This window comes from Cornus florida, unplaced genomic scaffold (assembly GCF_030987335.1).
Source record: "Cornus florida cultivar Cherokee Brave unplaced genomic scaffold, ASM3098733v1 CherokeeBrave_3.0.0_Hap2_Chr02, whole genome shotgun sequence".
In the NCBI taxonomy this organism is placed as follows: domain Eukaryota; kingdom Viridiplantae; phylum Streptophyta; class Magnoliopsida; order Cornales; family Cornaceae; genus Cornus; species Cornus florida.
This window is the reverse complement of record NW_026775572.1, coordinates 25,506,176-25,519,412: the sequence shown is the minus strand read 5'-3', so window position 1 is coordinate 25,519,412 and position 13,237 is coordinate 25,506,176. Positions and strand designations below refer to the sequence as shown.

Below are 13,237 nucleotides of genomic sequence, written 5' to 3'. Positions count from 1 at the left end.
TTGTCGTAAAATATTTACGAAGAAAAAAATATTAAAACGTAACAAAAATAACTTATTTATTAATTTTCGACAAATTGATTTGCACGCCCCACCCGATGAACTTGACATCAATCTCGACTCAGACCTTTCTCAAACATCAAAAAATAAAATATATATATTTTACCTTAAAAAAAAAAAATTTACATAGAAACAAATAAAGCCAACAAAGTAGAATTTCTTTTTACTAAGTAAAGAAGTAAAAATACTTTTAGGACTCAACTGTGTCTAACAATCTATCCCTTCGGACTTCAAATCATTACTAGACTAAAACGCTGGTTTAATGAAAGCATGAGAGACTGTGAGTTGGGAAATAATGGAATGAAGAAAATTTCACCTCAAATAATCCAATGAATTAACAATTTAACACCCCCATACGATTGTTTGGTTTCACAAAATCATCAACAACTCTACCCAGAGATTGCACTTGTAAAGCCACCCTGAAGTGCAACAACAGCAGCATCTCCGTAGAAAAAGGTCATTCTTTCACCATTTTCTCATATGCATATGTTATTTGTTCTAAGATTTCATGAATTAATGGCTTCCACATGTATGTATATATATTATTATGCACAAAATTCCATGGTAATTAAGCAACTAATATGATATGGAAATAGTTGTTATTCACTCTGTATTTTACAGCCCTGAATTGTAATCTTCTTGGGCAGTAATCTATTTTTTGTTATCAGCAGACTTGGTGAAATGAGTTTAATTCCTGATTGTTTGGGGTTTGAAATTGGAAGGCTTTCTTGTTAGATATCCCTTTGATTTCAACTTAGCCAAAGGCCATGGACTGTAAAAAGTTCTTAGTGAAATGATAAGAAGGATAATTTCCTGTGCCGGAAGGATGCAACTTCGGATATGATCTATATTTTTCAGCTTTCAAATATATATATATACATATATTTATATATCTTGCCAAAGGAAGCTCTCAAACAAATTCAGAAACGCCTGGGGTCTGTGGTTGTACACAAACCTTAGAACTTAGGATGCATGGTGTCTTCCGAAGTTGTCAGGAGGACAATGGAAGAAGGTAGTAGATTGGGGATGGCATATTTAGCAGCCGTTTACAATAATTAATTGTAGTTCTATCTGATTTGAATGAATACATAAACATTGTTAAGGGGGAGAAATTTTTGAAATATTTTTAAGGTTCCTCGGGACTTTGGCTAGTGTTGGTGGAAAATCTAAAGCCTAGGAAAAGTTTGCTGGTTTTTTTCTTAAATTTTATTTTATTTTATTTTCGGTGAGATGAGACACTAGCGAAGCAGCTCGAGAGAGCCACACACACACACACACACACACAACACAAAAAAACAAAAACTACAGCAGCAGAATCCTACGCTAATCAAGCTATACAGCCAGAACCTTGAACATAGTCTAGCTATAACCATTGAACCAAAGAAAATCTAGGAAGTATAGAAAATCTAGAAAACCAGCAAGAACAGATTCCACAAACATCAGAAGCATCAACATTAAAGCAACGTCAATTTGTTCCTGAAAGCCCTCCTCATGTCATATACAGTAAAGCAAAAAGTAGTTTGTAAGCATATGGCTTGGGGGTGTTTGAAGAGTCACATAGACCAAAAATGGAGATCCAAATTTGAGAGGAGAAAGGGCAGAGAAATGAAAGGTCAGGGATGGATTCATGAGAAGATTTGCAGAGAAAATGACAGTTAGATTAATGTAGGAATGACATGGAGGGGCTGTCAAGGGTAGCTAGCTTGTTAGTTGTTTCTAAGGGTCATCCATCTCATCAAGCTGTGCTTGGGGAAACTTATGGGAAAAAAATTTCATAGTGTGAGAGAAGGAGGATGGGGAGGGGATCTAAGAGATTATGTCTGAAGAGAGAAGATTGAGAAATGGAAGAGAGAGAGAGTAAGGGTTGGACAGGAAGAAAGCAGGTTAAAATTTTCTTCTTCAATTTCATTAATAAAAAATTAAATAAATAAAAAAGAAGAAGAAGAGAAAAAAAGAAACAGAGTGGTTGTAATCATAAGTTCATAACAATTAGCAAAGAAGAAGCTAATGACAGTTACGGAAAAGAAAACCACAAAATGTTCAAGTGAGAGAATTCTAGTGAAAAGGGAAACATATTAGTGCTAGTAATGGAAAAGGATGTCATTTATAAGATGGTACAAAAATGTAGCTTTAAATGGTGTATATACAGGCATCACAAAAAATTAACAACTCTTGAAAGAAAGGGGCATAGCTAGCCCCTCTTTAATCAAATAGTCACGCTGCATAATATATGGATATGAATACAAGTAGCTAGACTACTTTCAGAAGGATTAAAGAGAGAAATATGCAGAAGTTGGATAAAGAAAGGTTGCATAATAAACATAAAAATGGTAGACTAAGAATGAAATAAATATAGCCACAAAGTAATATATATTAGCATCCATGGTTGCTCTGAAACTTAATTCCTGCACAATCTGTTCATGTTAACAACGACCATCACGTATATTTTGTCACAAAGATTACCCAAAAAATCTGTAATAGGAATTCTTCCATGAACTGTTGAACAATAAAGCGCTCCAAAACCCACATTCAGGGGCGGCTCAATATAATTTGAGGCCTTAGGCGAAAAAAATAAAATGGTCTTTTAATAGAGTCTACCCGTTTGCTCATGCTAGTAATATGCTTATTATTTGTTTTGTGATCTGTAAGCGTAGTATTAAATTTTTTTCAATCTCTAGTTCTATCGTTAGTTAATTAACTATGTACTTTTCTAGAAGACATATTCAACAATATAAATAAAAATGATGACAACTCACAAATAAAATAAATAATTTTATGATAACAAAATTTAATAAAACTATAAACTAATTGAAGTTATAGAACAATAGAAATTGATTTCGAAAAATTTGGTCCAATGCTCCAAAAAATTCTTTAATAGAATAAAAGTTCATTCAAAGTCTTACGACGGAATGAGGTTATAAATTGTAGGAGTGGAGATGATGAAAATAAAAAAATAAATATAATGAGAGTAGAAAAAATATGTGAGGAATAAGAGAAAAAAAAGAAGAAGAAGAAGTTAATAGGCATCTAAAAAAATATAGAAAGTTTTACAAGTTCCACCACAATGGATAATATTTATGGTTGGTCTAGTAATATACATGTAATAAGGATGATAGAGAGAGAAAAAAAAAAAAAAAAAGTGACATAAATATAGAAATATTTTGGGCTTAATATTAAATTTCTCTATTGATTGAGATTTAATAATAGAAGAAAATAAAATTTTTAGGTAGCTTATAGTATATAAGGAAAAAATTTTGGGGGCCCGAAAGAAGAAAGAAGAAGGTGATAAATAATAAAAATCTTGTAGGTCACTGTTAAATTCTCCTATTTGTTGATGTTTAATAATTAAAATAATTGTTTTAAGAAAGTTATAATATATAAAGAAATAAAATTTTATGAGGCCTTCTTCTTAGCTGGGTCTTAGGTGACCGCCTAACTCGCCTACCGTTCCAGCGCCCCAGCCCACATTATCAAAATATGGACATTTGGCTTGGTTATTGTTACATTAATTCTGTCTATCACCAAGAACACGTCATTATTCTAAATATATATAAAAAAAATTATGTGGAAGAAGCAGAAAACAATAATAGTTGTGCTAGCCCCTCTTTTTTTCAAACGGTAGTCCTATTTGATCAAGGTGTATCGGTTGAGCTGAAACAATAACAAGGTGGAAGAAGCATAAAACAGTAACACGGTGTATGGTAATTATATAAAGTTAACAACTCTTGAAAGAAAGAGGCATACTTCAGCCAAAAAAAAAAAAAAAAATTAAATTTAAAAATGCATTAAGAGGATTAAAGAGAAAAATATGCAGAAGTGGAATACATTTATGTTGCATAATAAACATAAAAAGCTAGAAAAAGAAAGAAATAACAGTAACCAAAGATGCAACACCCACCTACCATTCATGAAATTCTCCACGCACCAAGCTTTCTTCCTCAGTAATATCATGCCTGCTCGATCTGAAACTTCCTGTGCAGTCTGTTCATGTTAACAACGACCATCACGTATATCTTGTCACAAATATTACCCAAGAATCGGTAATAGGCAATCCTCCATGAACCGTTGAACAGTAAGGCGCTCCAAAACCCACAATATCCAGTTATGAATCCGGCTGCCATGCTAATGTAGAATGAAGTTGTTTCAATCCCACCCCCATTTTCAACTTGACTGCTTTCATTTTCTTTGCTTGCTTCCTATCCTCTACAAAATGCATCGTCATAGTCATATATCGCATTACTCAAAAAGCAATCTTTTGCAGTTGGAAGCCCGCAAAGGTTAGGAATTCCCATGAAGGATGCTTTACCGAATTGCTGCACGCTTGATGGAATTTTTCCAGATAAGTTATTTTGTGAAACATCCAAAAATCCAAGAGAAGTTAAATCAGATATGCTGGTGGGTATGGAGCATGAAAGCTCGTTCCGGGATAAATCAAGCTGTTCTAAAAGTTTCATGGAACCAATGTCGTGTGGAATAGAACCTGTCAAATGATTATTTGAAAGATTCAAGTAAACCAATCCAATAAGGCTCGTGACTATTATGGGGATCTCTCCTGATAAATTATTTGACGAAAGATCAATGCTACATGGAGCCATAGGATTGCGATCTTCTTCACCCGTTAAAGGATTATAATCAGTCCTAGTCATACCCATAATATTGTTGATGCACAGTGGAATTGTTCCTGATATATGATTCGAAGAAAGATTCAAATCTTTTAGATACTTAAGTTGGCACAGCTGTGAGGGAATAGTTCCACTGAAATTGTTAGAATCCAAGTTTCAACTCCTCTCCATTTGCAACAATCAGCTTCTTCTTCAACCACCCAAGAAGATAAGCGATCCGAACGATCAACCAAGCCTTCTGTGAACCTCAGAAGAGCTTCCTGCTCGCTCTCCATGCATTGAACATTTGGAAGGGAACCACCCATGATGTATTCAACGCTTCCCAAGCAGAGAAATTCAATGAAGTACATAGCTACAAGTACTATGATAACTACAAGACTACTCGATCTATAATATTCCATGATCACCATGATAGATGATGATGGACTATGAAAAATTGCAATTTGTGACGAACAAGGTATACAAGTGAGGTAAGTCAAATTGAGTGTAAAACTTAATTATGCTGTAAACGTTTAACTAGAAGTACAAAAAAAGTTCTATCACGCGGCTTGAATCATCAGTCCACGGCCTCACTGTCTTCAAACTTTAAGGAGTTGGTCACTGAACACGTTAGTTGTAATTATTTGTCCCAAGGGCGTTGAGAAATGAGTGTCATGAGTCACCACCTACTCCCTCTATCTATGCTCTCTACACATATTTCTCATTTTGTCTGTCTAAGAAACTTCTCTCCCTTCATTTTCCAACACGCGTTTGAGAATTGCACCTTAAATAGTTTACAACTCAATTAGTGTTTAAAATGCAAGAACTACTTATGTGTATCGGTTCAGTGTTCAAGTTGTGTGTTAGCACTTAGCACTCTGACAAAAAAAAAAAAAAGAAGACAATACTGTCAATACCTCTGTCACTTGTATTATACATCACCTAATATTATGTTTGTGTATTATTATTATTATTATTATTTTTTACAAAATCAACTAATATTGTTGAAGGTGATGTCAATCAACTGATAGCCTTCCCAATAAAATAACTATTGGGTATTAATATATGCTTAATATACGGAATAATAATAATAATAATAATAAAAAAGATGTTGCAGATTTTAATGTTGTTCTGCGGCGAAGTCTTGGTCAAGCAATACTTTTCTTAATATACGGAATAATAATAATAATAATAATAAAAAAATAGATGTTGCAGATTTTAAGATCGTCATGATGTCATGCTTTACAATAAATTAGGTAAATTTCTTCAACTCTATCTATCATTGCTGTTAAATTTTTTAAGCATAAAAAAACAGATAAAGGAAGCCAATCCGAAGTTACTTTTCTAAATAGAGAAAGGATATTCTCTCAATCTTTTAATGTTAAATAGTTTAGGATACGAATTTACTTCAGAATACTTTTTTTATTTTTTATTTTTGAGTTCGAATTTAAGTAATATTATATATATATAGGAATTTACAAAGCCAGTTTGGCGATACTTTGGCCCGATTAGCCCAACAGCAGCCAGCACAAAAGATTACAGTTCAATCAAAAACAAGGCCAAGGTAATGAACACAATTCAAGGACACCCCCAAAACTCCAATACCAGTTGCATAGATTAAATCTACGCAATGAGATAGCTGTTGATAACAGATCCATAGCAGTTAGCAATAGATGTCTACAATCAATCCGGCGAGATCGGTGGTTGCGATGATCACCCACAAATTCTTAATCAGCTGATTGTAGAGGTGGTAGAACACCTCCGTGTGATACGATTATGATTTTCTAATCATAGGCTGACTTTTAGTGAAATTTGTTAGACCAATTTTCCTTAAAGTTTACACCGAAGATATGATATTAACAATTAACAAATATAACAGTCTTTCTTAATAACAATATGTTACTAGACCGTAAAGTAATCTGTTGATTAGATATCAATCACAAATAATCCTTTTGAATTGACAATTAGTCACCAAAATTCTTAACTTTTCATTCATTTAATCAAATCTTTAATTATATACAGAGAAATAAGAAAATGCATAAAAGCTGATTTATTCTCTCTCTCTCTCTCCATTTTTCAACTCGTGACAAACAAAGTATACAAGTAAGGCAAGACAAATTAAGTCTGCAACTTACGATGTAAACACTTAAATAGAATTACAAAAAAAGTTGCATCATGCGGTTTGAATCATTAGTTCACAGACTTGCATTCTTTAAACTTAACGAGAAATATCTAAACTCTTGAGAAATATCTTTCATTCCTCACTCTACATTTTTCAACACATGATTGAGAAATTGCACCTTAAATAATTTAATGTTGATGTAACTTTAATCCATTATTAAATTATGACCTATCGAATCAATTTTACTTGACAGATTCCTGGAACTCCTTATTAAGGGTTAGAGCCAATTGATTGTACATGCCAGAGTTTCACCAATGACTAAATATTCGGTCAATGTTAGTTTGGAAAATTTGGCTAGCCAATCAAATGTTGTTTATCCACTTAAATATCTTGTCAGGGTCCTACTTGAAACATATCATGATCAAATTTATTTAAAGTCTATTTTTTAAATTGATCAAAGTGTTTTGAATAATAATTTGAAATTTGAAAGTTAAAAGTCAACAATTCTAATTGATTTGTGTGTGGTACTTAAGATCGTGACTTCACACAAAATTAGTTAAATTTCTTCAACAGTACCAACAATTACTTTAAGGCATGAGAAAATAGATAAAAGGAAGTAGGTCGAAAGTTACTTTTCCAAATATATAAGGAATTTACAAAGCCAGTTTGGCCCAAGTAGCCCAACAGCAGCCAGCCCAAACGATTACAGTTCAATCAAAAAACAAGGCTTTTGCAATGAGATAGCTGTTGATAACAGATCCATAGTAAAATAGTCCGTTTTATTCCCTAAAATCGTGAGAGCCCAATCCCCAACAATTAATCACCAAATCACAACCCTTTCCTCTTTTTCTTAGTTGCTTCCATCAATATTTATAGCCCTAATTTGTAATATTCTTTTTTTAATCAGTGGACTTGATGAAATTAGTTTAATTTCTGGTTGTTTGGGGTTTGAAAGTGGTAGGCTTTCTTGTTAGATGTCTTATTATATAATCCCCTGATTTCAACTTACCAGCTGGAGAATCACATATACATATAATGCGGGAAGTTGAAGCCAAGATTATCCTGAGGTTGTAGTTTTTTTATTTAACTACATTATAAAGCTTCCCTTGTTTAAAAAAAAAAAGTAAAAAAAAAATTACACACACACACACACACACACAATAGAAAGAAGGGAAAAGAAAAGAAACAGAGTTAAAATGTTCAAGTGATAGCATTCTAGAGAAAAAGGAAACAGGTTAGAGCTTAGAGATGGAAAAAGGGTGTCATTATATAGGATGCAAAAATCCATCTTTCAGTGAAAAAAACTCCTGAAAAGAAAGAGAAATATTTTATTCATTTTGTATTCACAGCTATAAAATAGTCGATTTTGTGAAACTTACACACATCACTCACAAACCCTTCGTGTTTATAGTCCCAAACCTAAGAGAATTAAGTCTTGATTAACAGAGCCAATCATGGACCAAGCTCAAGTATCATGTTTTTCTATGTAATCCTTACAACCTGATATCAATGAACATCTACTTCTAGCAGACACGATTAGGGATGGCAATGGGGCGGGGCGGGGCAGGGATCGCATTCTCCATCCCCATCCCAGCTTAAAATTTCACCACCACCCCCATACCCGCCCCCGCCCCCGCACCCGCCCCCGCCCCCAACCTCTTATCCCCATTAACATATATTATTTTTTTTAAAAAAGCATAATTTTTCTTATTTTCATATATATATATATATAATAAATCTAATTTAGTAATAAATTATTAAATGTAAGGGTATATAAGTAATTTAATACTTAATCGGGGAGGGACGGGTTTACCTAATCCCCATTCCCGGCCCCGACGGGTTTTCAAAAGTTAACCCCATCTCTATCTCCGTTTACATAAAAGAGTCCCCATCCCCGCTATAAATAGGGCGGGGCGGGGATCCGGCGGAGATGGGAAATTTGCCATCCCTAGACACGATTGCCAGCTTATTATCATTTCATGGTCCTGCATTATTCAAACTTCATAAATTTGTACACACTAAACATGTTATTCTAGTGATCTTAATTTGCCAACAAGAAATCTTGGTCAAGCAGTACTTTTTATCTATTTATTTATAGTTTATCAAGAAATTTAGTATTGGTTAAGCACTACTTTTTCTTTGATTTCTAGTCCAGCAAGAAATGTGGCCTAACCAATTTTATTGTTTAGATAAATATCATTGATTAGTTATTTATTTATGATTATATGGATAAAATGGTAAAAAATATATTATACTTATTCATGCTTTACCTATATCCTATTTTTTATTTAGATTTATTTAGTCCGTGTCATTTATTTGTGTGTGTGAGGCTTAATATCGTCATGATGTCATATGCTTTATATAAAATTCTTCAACTGAACCAATCATTACTCTTAAATTTTTAGGCATGAGAAAAGAAAGCAGATCCGACGTTACTTTTCCAAATAGATAAAGGATATTATCTCAATCTTTTAATCTTAAATCGTTTAGGATACGAATTTACTTGAGAATAATTTTTTTTTTTTTTTTTTTTTTTCGAGTTCGAATGGTTAAGTAGTATTATATATATAAAGGAATTTACAAAGCCAGTTTGGCGACACTTTGCCCGATTAGCCCAACAGCAGCCAACACAAAAGATTACAGTTAAATCAAAAACAAGGCCAAGGTCATGAACACAATTAAATCTAAGCAATGAGATAGCTGTTGATAACAGATCCATGGCAGTTAGCAATAGATGTCTGCAATCAATCCGACGAGGCAAGGGCAATAGGTGGTTGTGATGATCACCCGCAAATTCTCAATCAGCTGATTGTAGAGGTGGTAGAACCCCTCTGCGAGAATAAAATTATGATTCACAACTGGCTTCTAATTTTAATTTTCAATATTACTTTCGAATTTGTGATATGATTATGATTTTCTAATCATAGGCTAACTTTTAGTGAAATTTGTTAGACCAATTTTCCTTAAAGTTTATCCAGAAGATATGATATTAACAATTAACAAATATAATGGTCTTTCTAAATAACAAATGGTTTCTAGACGGTAAAGTGATCTTTTGATTAGATATCAATCACAAATAATCTTTTTGAATTGAGAATTAATCACCAAAATTCTTAACTTTTCATTCATTCAATCAAATCTTTAGTTATATTACAATATCATTCTTACCATAGAGAAATCAGCAATCTAGAAATTCCACCTCAAATTTTTTTTTTTTTTTTTTTTTTTTAAATCAATATACTCATAATATTGTCCTAAGCAAGACTTGAACACTTCACCTTCATTTTTGAAGATTAGAGATCATAGCATTCTTACTCAAATTTAGTTGTACAAGTCATCAACAACTAAATTTACCCAGATTGCACTTTCAAAGCCACCCTGAAGGGCAACAGCACCAGCATCACTGTAGAAATGGTCATTCTTTCACCATTTTCTCATACATACATATATATATATATATATACACATGTTCTAAGATTATACGATTTCATGATTTGATCGTTTCATTTCCTTGAGTACTACTGCTTTCATTTCCTTTGCTTCCGTACTCGCCTCTACGAAATGCATCCACATATGTCCACATTGCTCAATCAATCATTCGTGGGTGGAGGCCCACCCAGGTTATGAAATCGGTGCATGTTTGATGGAATTTTTCCTAATTAAGTTATGGGTAAAGTACACAAATACCTCCTGATGTTTGGCATAAGGACAAGTAGATACAAATTAGTCTATTTTTGGACAATCACACCCCCTGGTCAAAAACTTGATCCAAACAGCCCCTTAAATTTTGTAAAAAGTCAAGATTGTCCTTTAATATTTTATTAATTTAAATTATAAAATATCAAAACTTTTAAATGACTCTTTTACCCTTATACATTTATTACACCAATACATATATATATATATATATATATATTTATATATCTATATGTATATTTATATATCTATATGTATATTGTAAACTTATCAAACCCAGACCGGTCATGACACCACTTCCACACCTTCCAACCACCGGTCGACGAGTGGTTCACCATCTCCTTCGTTCACATGTTGGTTACTCCTTTCACCGACACCTTCATCCTCCAAGAACCCCTCAAATAACTCCTCAGCCGCCGCCGTAAGTTTCTGGCGTGAAGCGGACAGATCAAGGATTGACAGAGACATATTCCCTACGCCGGCGTCTTTGATTCTTGACGGCAGCAGAGAGTTGATGTTTGAGTGTAGAGCGAAGCTTTGAGTATGGAGTGATTGTTGAAGGAGGGACGTTTGGCTTGACTCTACAATTGGTTCCGTCATCTTTAGATCTGGATGATGTGGACAGTTGAGGATGAAATCGGTGGTTTCACCACCGATAAGGGTTGCTGTGAGCTCTGTATGTGAGAGAAAGCTTGTAGATGTGGCCGTTGTTGGTAGGAGGTGAAGCCGGAGCAAGGGTTAGCAAAGGTGGCTTCGGTCAGTTTCTAAGGCCGAGAAATTGAGGTGGTTAGCACCGGCGGCAGATGGTGAGCACCACAACCTCGTTTGTAACTTACAAGGGTTTCATGAAGGAGGTGGTGAACCCCAGCGATAGATAGTGAGCTTCGAAAAAACATTGTTGAAGAAGGAGCGCGTGAAGGTGTGATGATGATGAGCGTGAAGGGTGAACCCCGACGGCTGAGGTGTGATGATGTGGCGGCGGTGGCGGAGTTTGAGGTGTGATGTTGGCGACGGCGGAGGGGTGATGTTGATGGCAGTGGCAGTATATGTAATGTGTGTATATACACATACAGATGCTTCTGGGTTTCGCCGGCAATTTCTTTCGTCGATGCTTCTGGGTTTCGCCGCCACTGTCGCAGTCATCGCCGCCGCCACCCCCACTGTCGCAGCCATCACCACAATCTCTTTCCTATCTTCTTCCTCTCTCTCCTCTTCACCTCATCTCTTCAACTAAGGCCGCCCCTCTCTTCCCCCTCTCTCTACACCCACCACTACAACCGCAGCCACAACCACCATCCATCTGATCTCCCTTCTCTCTCCTCTGGTGAACTGTATAAGGCGGGTTCGGGTTCGGGTTTGGGTTTGGGTTCAATCAAAGGGTATTTAAGTCAATTAAAATGTTAATTTTATTTGAAAGGGTAATAAGGTCAATTCACCATCTTCAGGGTCTTTTTGTCCATTTTTCAAACTTGAAGGGGTGTCATTGTCCAAAAACAGGCTAACTTTCCTCTGTTTGTCCTTTCCTCAAACCTCAGGGAGTGTCAATGTACTTTACCCTTAAGTTATTTTGTGACACATTCAAAAATTTAAGAGAAGTTAAATTAGATTTGTGAGTGGGTATGGAATATAAAAGCTTGTTCTTGGATAAATTGAGCGATTCTAAACTTTTCATGGAACTAATATCATGTGAATGTGAAAAAAATTATTAATTTTACAATATCTCCAATACTTGTGTATATATTTTTTTTTGTGTAATTTTAATTTTAACTCTAACAGTTGTTTTATACCTTTTGTGTAAAAATATATCTCCCAATCACAATCAAGTATGGAAAATATGTTGATCTAATAATGTAAAAATATTGTGTAAAATACACAACCTTTTTACTTATCGGTGATATGACAATGTATCTTAACAGATTATTAAAAATAAAAAAAAAATTATACATTTTAAGTAACAATGTATATTTTACATAAATAATATTTTAACACAGCTAAAAATGCTCTTGTGTGCATTTGTGACTAGCGAGATCAATTTACAATATTATTCTTATTCAATTTAGTCCACCGCTGAGTTGTGAACTAATCAATCAATTTTGATAGATTCCTGGAAGAAACTATACGTTGCTTCCTTCCTTATTAAGGGGATTAGAGCCCATTTATTGGACCATGCCAGGGTCCCATCAAAACTGAACCTAGAAAATATCATGGTCAAAGTGGTGAAAGGCAGCATCCAATGTTGGGTCTAAATTGACTTTTGGTCAACGTCAAAATATGATATAAAAAATATTTTAATCACTTTGCATTTACTGTAAAATAATTAATTTGTCATTAACAAAAAAATTCACATACATCATTCAAGTATTATGTTTTTCTATATAATCATTAAGGCTTGATATCAATGAACTTTTAGTTCTAGTAGACCCGATTACGAGCTTATTTCAAATAGTTCGAATCATTTTATGATCTTGCATTATTCAAACTTCATGAATTTGTACACACTAAACACGTTATTACAGTGACCTTCATTTGCCAGCAACAAGTCTTGATCAAGCAGTTATTTTTATCTATTTATTTATAGTTTATCAGAAAATTTAGTATTGGTTAAATAGTACTTTTTCTTTGATTTATAGTCTAGCAAAAAATGTGGCATAATCATGCTTTACCTATCTCTTTTTTTTTTTTTTTAGATTATATTATATTTTTTTGACGTTTTCATGCTTTACCTATATCCCCTTTTTTTTTTTATAGATTTATCGAGTTC

At 34.0% G+C, this 13,237-nt stretch overlaps 1 protein-coding gene across 1 annotated transcript; it reads right to left on the bottom strand.

Annotated features, from left to right (window-relative positions):
- Positions 1-4,253: 4,253 nt before the first annotated feature.
- LOC132295881 (receptor-like protein EIX2) lies at positions 4,254-5,029 on the bottom strand. Its single transcript, XM_059794145.1, has 2 exons — positions 4,780-5,029; positions 4,254-4,537 (listed from the first exon to the last, which is right to left on the bottom strand). Exons 1-2 carry the CDS (start codon positions 5,027-5,029, stop codon positions 4,254-4,256), a joined length of 534 nt encoding a protein of 177 aa, XP_059650128.1.
- Positions 5,030-13,237: the final 8,208 nt, after the last annotated feature.